The 19,343-nt window shown below is 37.6% G+C and overlaps 1 protein-coding gene across 2 annotated transcripts in view; it reads left to right on the top strand.

Moving 5' to 3' along the window:
- Tpd52l1 (TPD52 like 1) overlaps window positions 1-17,616 on the top strand; it is a 79,636-nt gene extending 62,020 nt beyond the window's left edge. Inside the window, exons 4-8 of one of the 2 annotated variants that reach the window (XM_090338185.1) lie at window positions 1,961-2,062; window positions 7,210-7,224; window positions 8,777-8,815; window positions 11,500-11,560; window positions 16,966-17,616. In XM_090338185.1, the coding sequence (XP_090194311.1) occupies window positions 1,961-2,062; window positions 7,210-7,224; window positions 8,777-8,815; window positions 11,500-11,560; window positions 16,966-17,088 (340 nt within the window). In that variant the 3' untranslated portion in view covers window positions 17,089-17,616. The remainder of the gene's footprint in view (window positions 1-1,960; window positions 2,063-7,209; window positions 7,225-8,776; window positions 8,816-11,499; window positions 11,561-16,965) is intronic. The other variant, XM_090338186.1, reaches the window with a different exon arrangement.
- Window positions 17,617-19,343: the final 1,727 nt, after the last annotated feature.

Raw genomic sequence — 19,343 nt, 5'->3', positions numbered from 1 at the left:
GGGAGGAGTGATTAAAAAAATCTTCCATCTCTTTGAATGATATAAATTCTGGCTCTGTGAATGTTTATGACTTCCATTGCAAGATGAGATGTACACTTCTCATGATAAGAGAATATATATTTGGACATGAAGAACTGATGACCTGTGGGCCTGGTTAGTGGGGTAGAATTTCAAAGCACTTAGGATGTGCATGATTCCCAGAGGCAACACTTTGCAAACTGATTAAGCCATCGTGATCTATTTAGTTTGATTTATAAAGAAAATAAAATCTATGGTATATTAATGACGATTTAGGCATATTTTAGTCTGCAGTTCCAACTGGAATAGGACCTGACCCAATATATAGGAATAATTATATGGCCAACTCAAATGATCTCCTTTCTAGAAAGAGTCCAGGAACATAGAAGAAGCAGGTCAACAGCATCTGTGTGAAGGATTTTTTGTTCTGCGCGTTCTTCTCAGTCTTTTATGTACTTAACCTTGAGAGAATTTAAAAACATGAAATTATCTGCCCTTTTTTGTTCTCTTTGGCTGTTATTGTTGTCTTTATGTATTATAGGGAAGGCAAAGAAAGGGGGAAGGCTTTAAAGCCAAGAAGGGTGCTTCATTCTAAATCTCAGACCATGTGGCACAATATATTTCATCTCTACATAATGCTGTGCTTTGCTCACCTCCAGATGTACTGATTTCACTTTTCAGTGCACTCTTCTAGATCTGCTCTCCTGAACCAATGGCTACTTTGGGAATACTCTGGTCAACATCTTAGAAATGTCATTGGGATAGGAATGTAGGGATTTTCTTTTCTTTCTTTTTTTTTTTTTTTTGTAAATAAGTCCTCAAATGTTCAGGATACTGCTAGGGGACCTCTTACACAGCCTGGCTCCTGTGAAGAATTCTCAGCACATGGCATTTCATAACCCTGCCTCACTATCATCTGATGGCTTCTCATCTTTAAAGCTTTGCTAACTGCCTTATATTAACAGCAAGCTCTCTCTGTCTCTCTCTCTGTCTCTCTCTCTGTCTCTCTGCCTCTCTCTCTGTCTCTCTCTCTCTCTCTCTCTCTCTCTCTCTCTCTCTCTCTCTCTCTCTCTCTCTCTGTCTGTGTAATTTTGGGTGTAAAATGCCTGAAATCCCATAGTTTCATATGGTCAGAATTTCCTTTTTCACAATTAAAACTTCAAGTTATATAGTAAAATGTAAAGCTAAAATTATAATTTAAATAAGCTGATGTTTGTGGGACACTGTAGAAAAAAATCTATCAGACATACTTCCTTAAAGCTGTTCATTTCTTCTATCTTCTTATTTCTTGTTTTTGGATGACCTAAGGTCACGTTGCCATCGCTTTCTACTCACAGGACCCTCGTCAGAGACACAAAGTGCTACCTAGTCATCAGGCACTTCTTTGTCCCATATTCCCATCTATTTTCCTATATTTGGTAGGAAATATGCAGTAAAACAATATTTGGTTATATGACATAACTGAAAACGAGGCATTGGGTGAATAAATAACAGATGATGCTCAATGACATAGGTTTACTTGGTCCTCTTAACAAAAGCGCATAACAAGATGTCCCATCCTTAAAGTGATTTACTTGGGAAGACCAAGGAACATGTATGTGTTTTAATGTGTTTGCTAGTGTCTGATACTATACTTCCTTGTAGGAAAGGAAAGGACTTTCAGGGAAGGGATGTTCATTTACAGCTTATTGCATGGGATATAAAATCTTTTTCATGAAACTTCTATAGGCTTCAGAAAATGTGGCTTTGAAACAAGATTGTGGGAAACTGGGCTTCAGGAGGGCAGTGTACAAGGGTAGATGAAACTTGCTTCATCTGCACATGGGTTCTTGTTTATAAAACAAGAATAAGAGTAACAACATTAATCTGGGTGGTTAGCCCCCTGTATTTCACATAAAAATAAAAGACAGTGTTGTTTACCATGCTTCTCTTTTTCTACTAGCTACAAGAAAACACACGAAACCCTGAGTCACGCAGGTCAAAAGGCAACAGCAGCTTTCAGCAATGTTGGCACAGCCATCAGCAAGAAGTTTGGAGACATGAGGTATGTGGGAAAGAACCACAGACTCTTGCCAAAGAAGCATTGCCTATGATTGGCTGGTCTTGTCTTTGATGGATAAAAACGATATGAATTGGTGCCAAACCTAAAAGATGATATTAAGACATTTTCTGCCTGAAGGTCAGCCAAGAGACCTAGATCAAAAAGAATTTCTACTAGCAAAAGTAGAAGATTGAGGATAAAGAGCAGAAAAAGGCAACATAGTCTGATCTTCTTAGTCTTGGTTTTTATGATGTTGTTGGTGGTGGTCCCGGAGCTTCAACTCCAGGCCTGGGGGCTGTCCCTGAGCTCTTTTGGTCAAAGCTAGCATTCTACCAGTTTGAATCTCAGCACCACTTCCAGTTTTCTGGTGGTTAATTGGAGATAAGAGTCCTTTTATTCCTGCCTGGCTGGCTTGGAACTCTAATCCTCAAATCTCAATCTCCTGAGTAGCTGAGATTATAGGTGTGAGCCACTGGCATAGTCTTGGTTTAAATAGTAAAGCAATGTATGCATTTAGTGGAATATGCTGTGGTAAATTCTTCTAGGTTACACTTTTTTCTACAATTATTTGTTGGATTATTTTTTTTCCGTGCTAAATACAAAAATACTTATTCTTTCATTTTAAAAAGGCACCATTGGGGCTTTCCTTCTACTCATTGCCTTTCTTTTTTTTTTTTTAGCAATTTGTTGTGAATATGTTAATTTTTTTCATATCTTCATTTTAATGAGCCAATTATATCCTGTATATAGTGGTTGCAAATCTTTTAAACAAGTACCTTCCACATTATAGTTATTTTCAGCATTTCAGTATTATATAAAACTAGTGTGAACACAAAGTTGATTTTCAATTCAAAACAAGATATCTTTATTTTATTTATTTTTTATTATTTTTAAAAATTTATTTTACTTTAATGTATAGAGGGGTTACAGTTATATTCACCAGATAGAGGGTGTATTGTTTCTCACACATTGATACCCCTTCTCATGTTTTGTCCCTATTTCCCTCTCCCCAAGATATCTTTATTGTAGATACAAGAAAAAAATGTTTTATTGCTATTTTTGTTTTTTAATATAATGAAGTCTTCCTGTTTAGTTTTTACTCTCATATTTCTTGCTTATTTAAATATCTGTTAACCTATTTTGAAGTTGACTGATATCCCTCAGAAGAATTTTACAGTTAAGGACATGCATCCATCTAAGTACATTGCTTCATCTTCATTTTCACTAATATTGTGCTATCACAGCAATTGAAATTCTTCAGAGAAAGCCCAATGAGGTTAATCTTGTAAATTATTAGTTACCCTTAATTTGATTACAAGGAAATCTCCAAGTCATTTCAGTGGCATTAAACTACTTATATGAATTATTAAACAGCCCCTTATCATAGGAAAGACAAAGCTGGGTGCCAATAGTATACATGTGCGATCCCCACTATTCAGAAGCTTGATATCTGAGGCTCCTGATTTACAGTCAGCCAAGGCAGATGAAACCTAGACACTTATATATCCTATTAACAAGGAAAAAGCCAGAAATGGGGCTGTGGCTCACGTGGTAGAGGGGAAAAAAAGGCAAGCAAGAGCCTAAAGGCCCTGAATTATGCCCTACTACTAACCTAAGGGAAAAAAAGGCAAAGAGAGGAAGGAAGACAGGAAGGAAAGAAGGGAAAAAGGAAGGGAGGAAGGGAGAGAGGAAGGAGAAAACAAAACAACAAGAAAACTGGTTAATATCTGAGGAATTATAATTTGCTATGTTTATAAAAATTGATCTGTATATATAGTTAAATTTTTCACTTGAACACTGAGACTGCCATATAATACTGCTCCTCTGATGAATTCCTCCATCTGTGAGGACTCTTCCCAGCTACCTCAGAGGCTCATTTACTATACCTCTCTGTGGTTTTGCCTTAGTGGGGCTTTGGTGATTACAGTCTGGGAATCGGCTTCTAGAAACTTGCTTCCAGAAAACTTGGCCTTGAAACAAACTCCTAGGAAGCTGGGCTTCAGGAGGGCAGGTTGGGAGGATAGATGAAACTTCAACTGCATTTAGGTTCTTGTTTGGAAAAAAAAAACAAGAATAAGAGTCACAACATTGAGCTGGGTGTATAGCCCCCTAATAGAACATATATTTCGCTGAAGTGAAACTCCAAATTCGATTCTGGTATCACATTTAAGAAAAATGTCATTGACTTATCACAAAAGTGGTCAAAGAAAGCCTGGTAAGTTCTACACTTTCAGTTAATGTTAGTTTTTACCTTTATTAAGTGATGATATCAGTTATAAGGTGACCCACATGAAAGAAATTAGGAAGTACCCATTATCCAGCGGCCACTATACGTTATTAATGCTTCAGTCATTGGTATTTTTAGAATGAAGACTATGTTGCAAATATGCAATTAGATGGCATATTCATGTTCACACACTATTTCAAGATACTGTCCAGGCTGTATGAATTGCCATTCCCCTGACATACTGTTGTTTTGTTTTCACATAAATGGGATAAACCCATTTTCTCCAAGTTTTAAGTGTGTGTTCTTCATAGACCATACAACACATTCATTATTGTTGCTGCTGTTGCTCTATCAGAACAGGCGAGGTGGCTCACACCTGTAATCCTAGTTAATTAGGAGGCTGAGATCTGAGGATCAAGGTTCAAAGCCATCCAGGGCACAAAATGACCTGAGACTCTTAGCCACAATTAACCTCTAGAAAACTGGAAGTAGGGCTTGGCTCAAGGGTAGCAGAAAGAGAAAAAGGAACGGAGGGCCTGATATAATATTCAAGGGCAAGCCTTTTAATAACCTACTTCCTCTGATTGGCCTCAGCTCCTAAAATTTTTACTGCTTCCCCAAATAGCCTGTGGAGGACATTTCACATTCAAACTTTAGCATCTCATTCCTGGCCCCCTAAATCTTGGCCATCTCATCATAACGCAAAATGCATTTAGTCCTTCTCCCAGAGTCCCCAAACTCTCAGAAGTCGCAACATTGTTCAAAAATCCAAGTCAAAAGTCTCTTCTGAAACTCAAGGTTAAGTCTTAACCACAGACTCCTGTGAAATCAAAACGAAAGTCACATATTTCCAAGATACAATGATGACAGTCCAAAAGGAAGGAATAAGAGAATAGCTAGGAAACATGACTGTTACTTTTAGAATCAGTCTCTCCCAGACTGGGGACACAAACAAAATACAGATAGCCTCAGTGAGCAAGTGTGTCTAGTCCAATTTTCCAGAGTCCTCATCCCATCTGAAACCGCATGAAATAATCTGTACTGTCCTCATTTCGATTAGTATTTCTAGTATTTATACATTCTAGGGCAAATCTATCCCATAGTTTCAAATCTTCCCAAAACAAAGGTTTAATACTCCATTGTCATATTTCATCACAGCTGTGACCTCACTATTATGGTATCAATTTTCTGTTGTAACCACACTTTTCATTCCCATACCAAAATACTGCTAGAACAAGTTAAAAGGAGGGATGCTTTATTTGGAATAAAGGTCACAGAGTGTTCCGTCCATCATCCTAAGTTCATGGACATCATGGCAGTGGGAGCAGATGACCCAGACTGTTCATCTGATGGCAGACAGGAAGCATAATCTTCAGAGTCGTGTTCCTTGTCACTTTCTTTCTCCATCTAGGCCCCACTTCCTAACGTTTCCACCACCTCCCAAAATAGAGTCACTAGTTATGGACCAAACATCCAATATACAAGGCAGTGGTGGAAAGTTCCCATTCAAGGGCTAACTTGAAAATGTAACCGGTGTTACTAGACTCTCAAATTCTATTCTGTCAAGCTGAAAGACATTCAGAAACATTTTCATTCTTATTCCAAACTACAATTTCTAACAGTTGTGTAGAAATGATAATTCCCTGAAAACAAGCACTGTTACAAATAATTTTTAGTTTAAATTATGCTCAAATAAGGAATATGTACATAAGTTATTTTTTAAATTATTTTCAATTTAGTAGACTCTGAAATGGGAAAAAATTATTACATGTTGACATTTTGCTCTAATTAGCATACTGATTTATAAAATGACAGTGGGAAAATGAAAATTTAACACAGCTGTTTTAATTTATAGTCCTTCTTTGATGTAAAGCATCATGTTAGTCTATGTTTTATATTAATTTTCCTATACATTTCTTTGCAGCATTTTGAGAACAAAATCCTGAACCTTTCCCAAAAGATTGTCAAGCAATCATTAAATACCCTGGCAGAAAAACAGTACTTTTCTTTGTTAAAATACTTCTAAATGAATACCAATCGCAAGCCTTCAATGCAGACCTTTGAAATGATGGGATAAAAAGTGCCATTACATGTTTTATTTTTAAAAATCAGGCTCTCTTTCTTAAAGTAACATTCTCATCTAAACCCTGAGAATAGTTGTGGCATTCCCTGGTCTTTCTCCCTCTGCAAAATAACATCAGTACTATGTATTACCTTATCAAAATGTTCCCCATAAAGATGGAGTGAAGTAGCATTTAATGTAGTGTACACTGAAGAAATGCAAGCTGAGTGAGTTGTTTTTATGACACGATTGGCATCTTCTCTGTAATTCACAGTGAATTTGTCAGCTTATGATCCAGCAGGGATGAGATATCTAGAGAAGGCAATTGTTTCATTAGGGTCTGAATATTGCCATAAACATGGGGAAAGGATTAGAAGCAAAAATGACAATATATTACTTAAAAAATAATCTCTAAGCCAAACTAAAAAGTCAATATAGCTGGCCTTCCAAACCCAGGGGTTCTATATCCATAAATCCAATCATTTGTGGATTAAAATATGTGTGTTGCTATTCCTTATACAATATGATATAAAATTTATGTAACATTATGTTGGATAGTATATATAATTTAGACCTAATTTGAAGTATGTGTGCAGGTTATAGATAAATAACATATTATGGAGCTATATAAATACTTCACTGTCCAGAGGTTTTAGAATCCTTACAGGGATCCCAGAACCAGCCAGCTTCTCATAGATTCAGGGAGACAAGTATGTTCACAAAAGAGAGTGGTGAATGAAGTTAGTTCATCTTTTCTTTTGAGCTCTTGAGAGGGGGTTATGAGAGATAATATGGTCGTTTACTTGACACTTGTGTGCTAACTCTGCCCCTGCTCTTCTTTCCCATGCTGCCTGGCTGCAGGTCTCACTCTATTGGGTAAGCTTCTCATGGCTGTGTGGTTGAATGGGCAGATCTTTGGATCATAACCCCTCCCTGCTTTCTTAGAGTCCTCTGTTTCTGTCACTCTGTGCCACAACCGAAAAAATCTGAACTACTTCAGAGAATGTAAATGGAGGCCAGAGATGAGTTACAACCTAAAAAACTGAACTATATTCCAGAGAATGTAAATGGAGGCCAGAAATGAGTTAGAAGGCACCTGTTACATCTGAGTTTCTTTAAGCACATATTTAATTATGTTCCCCTCCTACCAATTGCACTTGTTGAGGAATCTTTTAGAAATCTCTTTCTTCATTGTTTCTTTCTTCATTGGCAAGATCCTTAGATCTTGGAAACAATGTAGAAATTGAGAGTAGTCTGGTATTTTTTTTTAATTTTAAACTTCTACACAGAGGAGCTGAGAAACAGAAAATACATCTCTCTAGTTTCTGAATTTCTCAGAATTTCATGTATTTGTTTCCGGAGTTGGAAGAACACTTGCTAGGAAAGTGCATGTGTTGAGAAGTTTGCGAATGTCTGTCCCAGGCCTCTGCAGTAAACTGTCTAGAATCTTATTATGAGCTTAAAATATTTTTCCTAAAAGATTACTTGTAATTAAGATGAACATACTGGTAATGCTAGATTTCTTTTAGCCATGTCTTCCAAGTATAATTCCTACACAGAGTGTCATGGATAAGACTATAGTGACGCTTGAGTTTCTTTGTTCTTTTCTTTTCTTTCCTTGAGTCAAATGCTGCCAAGTCCATTAACATCAGTCGATATTATTGAGGGAGGATAGCCGATTGGATCCATGACATGTTAGCTTTGGGGAATTAGAGAAAGCTGGGATTAATTTGAAAAGCAGGACAGGAGACCAAACACCAGCCTAGTTTCCTTGCTTCCTCCTTCTTCCCTGTCTGATCCTTCATTGGGACACAATGGAGAAAGAGCAGAGTAGTTGATCCTGCTATTCTACCATTAAGAATTTCTTCAAATTCTCAAGAATGTCTATATTTATGGTAGATGTTCTGGACAATAAAACCAGAACAAATGAGGGAGTCCTTTCTTCACCCGGGGCTGCGTAACTTGGTGTTAGCCTGTTCCTGCTTCCTTGAGCAAGTGCTTCCTACATTCCTAAGGTTCAGTTGCCCTACAATGGAAGGAATAGCTTCCACCTGCCTGGATACTCATTCTGGGTACTGCTAGCCTCGATGCCTTGCTGCTTTTCTGATCAGGAGGGAGTGAAACATAAGTTGGATTTGGAAACGATGCCTGTGGGTTACTGTGCTGACTGACCACTGGGACCCCACACATTCTCAGATTTAACCCAGGAAACCTTGAGGATTGTATACAATAGTTTTTGATTGTAGAGCATCTACTCTGTCCAACCCCTCCATGTTGAAGAAAAACAATGAATCATCTTGGTTGGGTGAGCAGAAAATAGTTTAGGTGTCGGAAACTGATATTTTAGAATTATAAAGCAAGAGATTTTTATGTACTTAAATTTTCTATCTTCTTTCCCCCCTCCCTTTAATCTGTTTGTGCCCTGAAGGTACTCCATTCGCCATTCCATAAGTATGCCTGCTATGAGGTAATGTGTATAAAATCTTTTATATAATTTATTACTTTACTGGCATTTGTTTGTGAGCTTCTCTCCCCATCTTCCACAGAAAGTGTTCTGTGGAAGGAAACTGCTAATCTGCCATATTCTGTCCTATGGGCTTTTTGATAATCTTCAGGAGGAAAGGCTGACACTTGTATAGAAGGAGAATGTAATGTTTTTGACCAGACACACTGACTTATCCTCCTGTGTGATCAGAGACAAGTGATTTATCTTACCTCCACCACTTCCTTTTCTGTACATTGCAAGGAATAAGACCCACTTCATGTGGATGCTGAGAAGCTAAGTATGCACCATCTATCACAGGTCTTGAAAAATACACAGCACAGGGCCGGGAGTTTGGCCTAGTGGTTAAGGTGCTTGCCTAGCATGCATGAGGACCCGGGTTCGATTCCTCGGTACCACATACATAGGGAAAAAAAAGCCGGAAGTGGTGCTGAGGCTCAAGTGGTAGAGCTCTAGCCTTGAGAAAATCCAAGGACAGTGTTCAGGCCCTGAGCTCAAGCCCAGGACTGGCCAAAAAAAAAAAAAAATACACAGCACATTGCCAATGTGAAAATACATTTGTGATTTCATCAGCAATAGAAATGGTGACACTGCTGGAATTATTAGAAGCTGGATTAAGCCTCTGGGACCATCCCCCCACTTCAGCCACATATTTCTCATGCCTCCTTTATCCTACGTTTTGTAATGTGAATACACTGTAGAGGGTGTTTTGTTACTATAAGTAGTTTGAGATCATTGAAATCAAATTCTTTCTCAGGTCATTTGCAATACTAATAGTTTATAATTAGGTGTTGTCTGACTAAATCTGATTACATATTTTTCCCTGCTCTGCAACATGCATTCTAGCAAAATTTAATCACATGACTGTCTGTTCTATTTATTATGTCTGCTGCAATCTCGTACTCTGTGGTTATTTGGTTTATTGGTTGATTAAGAAATTTAACCACATTGTTCGGCTTTTCATATTTGGTGATAAACAGGGGATACAGAGTCAAGATTGTTTAGGTAATCTCCCAATAATTTATTCCCCCAACCATTGACTGGTGTATATGAACATACTCTATTATCAAATTTTAAATCTAAGTGTCCAAAGAAGGCTTGGAAACAAGAAGCTTGGTTTTTGTTCTATGCACATGAATCCATCTAGTAGGTTTTTTTTATGTCAGATGTCTTCCTATGAACTTCCTGAAATTATCTTTGAGAATAAAACTGATTCTCTAACATATATCCATGAACCATTAGGCTTAACTATAATGCCCCCTTGGGGCAAATAGCAGACACATGTAAAATAAAGCCTGCACTGGGATTGATGTGCTTCAGTGTTGTGCTTTTGACTCATTTGAGTATAATGTCACAAATATTTAATCAGAACAAAGAAATTATGAAGGATTATTCATAGGAATTAGACTAATGTTTGTGTCACCTGAGCTCTGAGCTCACCATCATTAATCCTGCAGCCTAAATGGCAGTTATATATTTGGCCATTTGGTTTGTTAAAGCATCAGGGCCCAGTTCCCAACCTAGCTGAATTGAATAGAAAAATTCTCTATGGTAATTGCCTCTGGATAATATTAAAGCCATGATACAACCCACACCATATGACAAAGCTCATATTTTTATAGTTATGCTTCTATATTTGGTTTCCTTGGCCCATTCCTTTTATTTATTCTTTATTCAAGGTAAGACTAGAAAGTGGTTTCTCAAACATGAAAATGAAAATATGACAATAAAACGACATGAAAATGAAAATATGACAATGCAAATAGTGACCTGAAAATAATGACAATTTTTGAAAGGTTTGACAGATACAAAATGTACTATAAATTTTCCTAATTCAATTCCTATTTCTTTCAACTTAGTGATACCATTTTCAAAGGAAATGATGACAATAATTTGTAATGTGATGTGGCAAAATGCAGTAATTGAAAACCAAGAAAGCACAGATGAAGTATTTACACTTAAAAGCAATAAGATATCATATAGGTTATATAACCCAATGAATAAAACACACATAAAATACCAATAAGCTGTGAAGGCTAAGTGGTAAGATAATAGATTATTCCTCTTTAAGAAGGAAAAAAATACATTCTATCAATATCTTTTTGATCAAGCATTAGGTGATACCTATATTTCAACATAAAATAATGAATGCATTAACTTTCAGAAACACCACTTTAGGTAAGTTATCCAGATAATTACTTTTTAAGGCATAGTGATAAAAACATGATTTTTTTTCCTCTTTTAAGCTAGTTCTGTCCAGTCTGACATTTACTGACATAAAACTACAAAAAATGTCAAATATGGTATGCTTCAAACAGATTCCATTCTTTACCAAAAGTCAAGCCTAGGAATATGGTGCTAGAAACAATTAATGAGTAAATCACTATGTAGTATCACAGTCGAGTCATTTTGTCTTGTTGAATTGTTTAGTCCACAGTTGAGTGTCTAATCATTTTACTTACAAATATTTGATCTCAGGCTCTGGTTTCTGGAGGTAACCTAGCAGAAGTGAAATGGATTTTTGAAAACTTGTTTGGTATAGGTGCTAAGATGTCAGACAGCTCTGAGCACAAAAACCAAAACAGCATGGTTGCTAAGATGCTAGGTCTTTAGAGCTGACCTTTCCTTTTTTGTTGTTGCTATTTTAGGAATTCTCCTACTTTCAAATCATTTGAGGAGAGGGTTGAGACAACTGTTACAAGCCTTAAGGTACAGACAAAGTTAATTTTATGTGATTGAGTCCATTTCATCAGTCACAGCTGTCATTCCAGGCAAGAAGGGGCCACAGCATACTGTGCAGCTGAGGTAGATATGCAGAAAGTCAAATGTTTTTCTTCTAGGAAACTGGAGAAAAATCAGTATTAACCACTGTTGCCGCATACTTTGGCTTGTTTAAATAAACAACTCAGGGGTTAACTGCAAATGAAGGGGTATTGGGTTTGTGTTCATATAATCTCTTAATGCTATTCTCCCTTCAAAGTAGACATGTGAGGACATATATTGAGAACTAAAGGTATATATCTTAAAGTAACATGTGAGTGAAGTTGGAAGGTTCCAGAACATCTCAGAGTTCCTTCTGCTTGACTTTGAACCAATGACAAAAACTCTTGAATTGCCACGTGTCACCTTGGCCGGCACTAGCCCTCAGCTACCTGAAGAAGTTCACATGCTAAACACAGTATGGTTGGCTGTCATGGAGAGGAAAAATGAAGCTGGGTCATACATCATTCTTTACAGTAATTCGTTCCATGGGCCCATGGAAGATAAAATGAAACTATGCTCATTCTGTGATAGTCTTTTTTTTCTAATTCAGCAGATTTTGTGTTTAAGCATAGGTAAGTTTGTCCACACAAAAGAAAAAGAGCAAAAGGTAAAAATCAGTGTAGATTTGAAATGATAACCCTGGGAAAAGTCATTGAAACTATTAGGATTATTTTTAAAAGTTAATATTCAAACAATGCACGTGGATACCATCAATAAAACCCCTTTCTTTACTATTACATGAAAAATTACAAAGGTGATCTTTAGTTGGATGGAGATGGGCTGTGTGCACACTGAGTGGGAGGAGTATGTGGCATGTGGCAGGTTATTCCTTGTCTCAGCTCCTAAGTGTTTTCAGTGAGTTTGACCTGGCAATTCCTTTATTTAAGGGAGACTCTTCTCCATGGTCTTCTTCTCTATTTGACCTGTGATCTGGTGTGTGTGTGCGGGGGGGGGGGGGGGGGGAGGTGGTGACAATGAGGACCAGGATTTCCTATGCCTTCATTAGTTTCATTCCCTTCTGGTTTCCACCTGAGCAGCACAGATACTCTGCCTGTTAACAGTGTTACTTACTGCATACACAGGGACTGGCTGAAGCCATGAATTCACCCTACTCACAGAGATTTTTTTAAAATGGTGGAATGTGCAGTGCTGTGGGCATTTATCTCTTGCTAGAATAACCAGTATCACAGCACAAGGCTGAAATCGCAGACATCAGTTTCTCCGTCCTTAGTTTTCAGCCATATTCAACCCAAAGAGGATGGGCATGTGTTGTTCCTCAGACACGTTCTGACATAGGAGAAGTTGTACTTTTTAGGTTTTCTTTAGAAGAAGGAAATACAAAGAAGCCAAAGAAGAATAAAGATCCACTTATTTTCATTTGCTTTTATGCAACACTGGTAAGCTCATGGTTCACACGTGATGCGTTTGCTCCACACTCTGCCTCTCACCGTCTTCACTCATGGGGATAGACCGCCAGATTCTAGGCTGTGCCAAGACCTTATTCACCTCTCACACCCAATGCCAAATTCATCTTTGCCTACCCGCTTGGGCAATGGAAAATAGCTGATAATCACACTGTGTGTAAAACTTACTACTTCCTCAATAGTTCTCATTTCTTATTTCTTCCCATCCTGAAACTAAACATTTGATATGCTTCACTCTTCTTTATGTAGTTTAACTTCTGTAGTTTCCTTTTGTGTTATTAATCTCCAAAATGTCTACATCCCTTCACTTAAGGGTCCTGAGGCTGTTTCCTGCATCGGGAATGAATCAGTAAGAATGAGTTGAAATCTTTGATGGTCTCTGGGTTATGTTTTCCTACACATGTATTACTCTGAACTTGGTTCTTAAAACCACTGACAGGAACTTATACACATGTTTATGTTTTATGAAGAAAAATATTCTACTCTAAAGTAAGGCCTACACCTGACATCCCTGAAATCTGACATTTACCAGGTAGCGCTTATACCAGATCTGTAATTTACACTTTGATGTTCTAGGAAACACGTTTCAGTTCATCATGCTTGTATAAAGTTTAATCCTGACATCCTGGCTATGTATGTATTACTTGATGACACCTCTTCTGGTGTTACCAGTATGGCCAACAAGCTTACGATTTCACTGCAAATATACCATCAGATGCACAACCAGCATTTGTGAACACACCATTAGTATATTCATCCATATTCCAGTGAATCCTGAGCAGCTGCATCCTTGTCGCCCACTCTCCATTTGCCTCATTCGCACAGTATTGTTAGTGCACCTACTTTTTGACAATACATTACATGGTATGAATCAAAATCTATAAAGACAAAAAGCACAATACATTATGCCTTTTGTTTCCTTTTCCATCTATTTTATTGTGAGAGACTGAGGCCAACTTAACAGTTGGAATGAAATTTTCTTTAAGGAACAATTATGATTTTGGGAACAAAAATGACAGATTCTTCGATGCAGAACCATTAAGAAGAGAGCAGTGCCCAAGGGGCGGCTGGTTCATGTCTTTAAAGTATTGCAGTCTTTGCCTAAAGTATTATCATGTGTAGTCAGTAGGTTCTCTGTCAAGAAATCCCTGTGTTCCATCTCTCTGTGCCAAAGTGGTTTCTTACAAACATTTCTATTTTATCATTTTGACTTGAGAAAATCAAGTAGTAGAAGAAAATAAGCCCAGAAGAAAACATCTGATATTACCTGGTATGGAATTTTTATTATAAAAGAGACAAATATAATTTTGTATTCGATAATACCGAATTAAACTAATTTTTTCTCTCGGGAAAGAAATAGGAAAGTCCCATCATTTGAAGCATTCCCATCCCCTTCTCAATGCTCAGATAACATAGCTCTTTGCAGAGGTCCACAAACTAAAGCTGTAGGATAGGTGCTACTTCTGATGCCCTGTAAGCTACATGTGTGATGGTTTAAAACAAAATACAAACAATGTTTCAACTGTTTGTGACATTTGAAATTATAAGACTCATGCCTGTAATCCTAGTTACTTGAGATCTCAAACACTGTGACTCAATGCCAGCCGAGGCAGAAAAGTTCAATAGATTCCATCTCATAAACCATCAGTAGAAAAGCAGGGCTAGAAGCATAGCTCAAGTAAGTGGTCAAGCACCAGCCTAACAAGTTTGATGGCCCTGAGTTCAAATGCCACTACTGCCAAAAGGAAAGTAAATAAAATTCACATGTCATTGTCCATATTTTAAGTCATATGGAAACATCAGCATGCCCATTCACGTGTACTATTTTCTATGGCAGCTTCCTACAACCACTGATTTAAGTATCTGTGACCAAACATGCAGTTCAGAAAGTTTTCTATCTGGGAGTATATGAGCACGCATCTAGAATCCCAGCACATGGGAAGCTAAGGCAGAAGTACCATGAATTTGAGAAAAAAAAACAAAGAAAGAAAAAAAACAAGTTTTACAATGCATGTGGGGAAAAAGTCAATTTTAAAGTGGCAGAGAGGGCTTTCAAGATACTTGATTTTTATTTGTTTGGATTTGGGGGAGGGTTCTGTTTTGTTTTGTCTTTAAATAATGCACCATTTTTAAAATCTGGTTGTTTCCCAGTCATCCTGGATATCTTTCCCCATGTGGTACCTATGCTTTGCTGATGACAGTGACGTGTCACTAAATGACCTTAATTCCACAATAGCAACATTTTATTTTCTCTATCTTCCTTTCTTCCTTAGTGCCAAATTGAGTGTTTTTCCACATTGTGGATACTAAAGGGAAGGTCAATGTGTATATGGATAAGACTAGTGTGAAATACTTTAGACCATTAAATATTCTCCTGAAAAGCATACAGAATTTTTCAGAATATGTTATATGCATACATGTATGCACATATGTATATATACACATGTGAATGTATATGTATATGTGCATATACATGTATACACACAAACATACATACATATTATTTTCCTTTCCTTTTTGGTCTGGAGTTTGGAACTCAAGACTTAGTACTTACTTTCTAGGCAGATTTTCTTACTGCAGAATCTCAATTCTAATCCTGATTTCGCTGGTTGTTCTTTTATTTTTATTTATTATTATTTTTTTTGTGGGTCATGAGGCTTGAACTGTGGGCCTGGGCACTGACCCTGAGCTCGTCAGCTCAAGGCTACTGCCCTACTCCGGGAGCCACAGTCACACTTCCAATTTTCTACTGGTTAATTGGAGAGAGTTTCATGTTCTTTAATGTCTGGGCTGGCTTTGAACTGCAATCCTTAGATCTCAGTCTCCTGAGTAGCAAGGATTATAGGTGAGTCACCACGCCCAGCTTCTCTGGTTATTCTTGATATAGAACCTTCCATTTTAGGCTTTCCCTTATAACCAGAATAACAGGCTTGTGCCACCAAGCATTCAACTCTCCACCAAGAAGGGGATGTCTCAAACTTTTCTACCCCAATTTGTCTGAAACTATGATTCTCACAATTTCAGCCTCCTAAACAGCTAGGATTATGGTCATGCACTGCTGGTGCACTACTACACTTAAATATTTTTAAAATGTAAATTCATGTTTTATGCTTCTAGTCAACTGAAAGTGCACACACACACACACACACACACACACACACACACACACACACACACACACACACACACACAGGGGTATTCCTACTTCAGTGATTTGCCCAGGAAGATGTGAAGTTTCTAGTGCTCAGATTCCAATTCTGGAAGCAGAGAGCAGAAAGCATATTTTACTCAATCACTCTGTTTGGTCAAAAGACATTTTTCAGAAATTCAAACTCTTCTGTTAGGTTGTAGGTACAAAATTTAAGTCTCATAAAGATACAGGGGCCAGGAGTTTGGCCTAATGGTAGAGTGCTTGCCTAGCATGCGCGAAGACTCAGGTTCGATTCCTCAGTACATATACATACATAGACAAAGCCAGAAGTGGTGCTGTGGCTCAAGTGGTAGAGTACTAGGCTTGAGGAAAACCCCAGGACTGGCAAAAAACAAAAAACTGATGTTTATACAATTGTAAATTTGGGGATAACTGTATCTAAATCCAATCCCCTTTTGATTAATCAGTTCTCTGGTGAATGGGGACACTTAGGTAAGATTATAACTCCTGAAGGTATTAGGATTTTAACATGCCAAAAATAAAGAGAACACTGCTAAACCCGTGTGTAAACTTAATTTGGAATCTGATCTCAGAACCCAAGTATGAGTGGAATTCTAGCACTAGCTAAAGGAAACTAATTTCTCTGCCTCCTTTACTTGTCTCTAACAGTAAACAGGTTTCTAAATGTGAAAGTAATCATGCTTTTGACATTTTTTATTTTTAAAAAGAACTAAAGTAATAATAAACCACTAATTGCATTCATCTCCCTGTTTCAGACGAAAGTAGGTGGGGTGAACCAGAGTGGAGGCAGTTTTGAGGAAGTCCTCAACTCTACAGCCCACGCCAGTTCCCAGAGCCCGGGAGGCCCCCGGCAGGCCGAGGAGGACCTGCAGTGCTAAGTCCAACCAGCCTGCAGCTACATTCGTGAGCCGTCTACTGGCTACTACCCCACGTCTCTGCCTCAGCCCATCCAGATAGGAAGACCAAAATCCTACTGGGAACACAGAGGTCTCCATATTGCTATTCAAACAGCCTCTCCAGAAAGTCTCCTAAAATGATTGTGTGTCTTTGTGTTGACAATGGATCATTTAGCCATCACCCTTCAGTGTTTATTTATAGATTGCCATCTTAAAAAAAAAAATATCTGCACTGGAGCAGGAGCATAATTAAATTCTTATCTGTATTATTCAACATATATTCCCCAACCATATAGCTATTTATTATTTGCTTTTAGTTTGCTTGGCTGCCATGGTGAAATGCATGTCCTTGAAGACTGAGTGATGTCCATTCGGTTCTTCAGCTCGGCAGATGGAGCTCTGCACTCTTTCTATGTCCAGCAGCAGGTGACTACAAATGTCACCAAACTGTTTATGATCCCCCTTTACCTTTATGTATGTTTATTTAAGTCATTAAAATAACTGACTTTAATGCTGGCTGAATGCTTTTATTTCTTTAAGTCTTCGGGGTTATTGGTCATTTATAAAGGATATAATTTTACAGATGCAATTTTAAATTCACGTCTAACTTGGTGAACAGGACAAGAGGATATAACAGTAATTATAAGCTCAGCCACCCTAGGATGTTAAAATAATTTTTAATATTAAAATGGTCTCCAGTCTACACTGAGTCACAGTTACTCAGGTAATAAGGATCTGGAAAGGAGGGAGCTAGGTGTGGAGGACATGCCCTCAGAAATGGTCATTTCTCATCTTTAAATCAGAAGACTGAATTTATGCCTGTACACAAAACACTCCACTTTTGCAATTTTTTATAATAATATCAAACCATATATTGGAATGTAGATCACCACAGAAGCTTTGAGAGGAATTTGATACTAAAAAAATTACAACTGCATTGAGAATTATGCAACAGCTGGTGGAAGGCCAATCCCCAGGGTAAAAAAAAAAAAAAAACAGTAACAAGAAGTTCTTTTTTGCTGAGTTCAACCCAAGAAAAATTATTTACTCTAAATCATAATTTCAGGAGTGCTATTTAGAAGACCAACTCCAAAAAGCAGCAGGTATCCTCCAAAAAGAAAGAATCTGTCATATTCAAATATTTGTAGACATTACCAGTGGATTCAATAATTAACTTCTTATTAGTCTTCATTTTATTAAAAGATTTTACCACCAGCACAATACACGTGTACATGTACACACACAAACACACACACATTCTGTTTTTGAAAACCACATCACCTCAGAAACAATGGTTAGGACTGCAGAAGCTGGTAAACTGAGGGTAAGAGTTAAGGGATCAGGATCAGTGTAAAGTCAGACTTCCACATTTTCTGTGAACTCTTAGCTATTTATAAAATCTGAAGACATTCAAAATAAACCTGCTGGTTATAAATACTTGAATGTTTCTGAGGTTATTTTATTTACCTATTTGTTTTATTTACCTGATTTCATGCCAAGAGGAAGAAAAGTGCCATAATATTCATAGATGGAGTTGTTTGCCTATGAACCCTATCTCCAAAAATAATCAGACCTTATGCTCTTTCTCCTTTCCGTGCAGAGCAACTGTATGTACACAAGTGTTGCTTCTGAAGAGATCATGCACCTTGCTTCCTGCAGATTGGGTATCCATGGATACTGCATAGAGTTTCCAAAGAAACGCTGCCTAGAATTTCTACCAGGCCAGCCTCAAATGCTTTCTTCCAATAAAAACTGACAGTTAAAGGGACAGGCCTCACTGCTCCAAACAAAAATACCAACTAGGTTTTCATAGCTGTCCTTCCTTTACAAATTAGTCAAGAGTTGTACACTGAATAAAGGCATAGAAGGGAGAATACTTATCTCATAAAAGTTAAAAGAAGAGAAGTCAGGTTGATATATAATCTGTCTGAGGCTGAGTGACTCTAGTGATCTTCCTATTAGTATTTCTTGTCTGCTGATAAGTGTTTTTGTAAACAAGGCCTTCAAATCTATAAATCAGATTAAAAAATACCAAGAGAAAGGCACATGGCATTTAAAATTTTATATCCCAGGTTATTATCCAACATGCTAAAGGGCTTTGGGGGGACTGTTATCAGGCACAGAAATCCACAGTCGGTGAGTGGTCAGCGTCAATGACAGTGGAATTCAAAATCTAACTCAAGAAAGTGATCATCTGATAAAATACCAGGAGCTCAGACATCACTAACATTTTCTTT

The sequence above is a fragment of the Megascapheus bottae genome, chromosome 8, assembly GCF_031878675.1.
Source record: "Megascapheus bottae isolate mThoBot1 chromosome 8, mThoBot2.hap1, whole genome shotgun sequence".
In the NCBI taxonomy this organism is placed as follows: domain Eukaryota; kingdom Metazoa; phylum Chordata; class Mammalia; order Rodentia; family Geomyidae; genus Megascapheus; species Megascapheus bottae.
The sequence above is the reverse complement of the archived record's forward strand: the minus strand, read 5'-3'. Positions and strand labels throughout refer to the sequence as shown.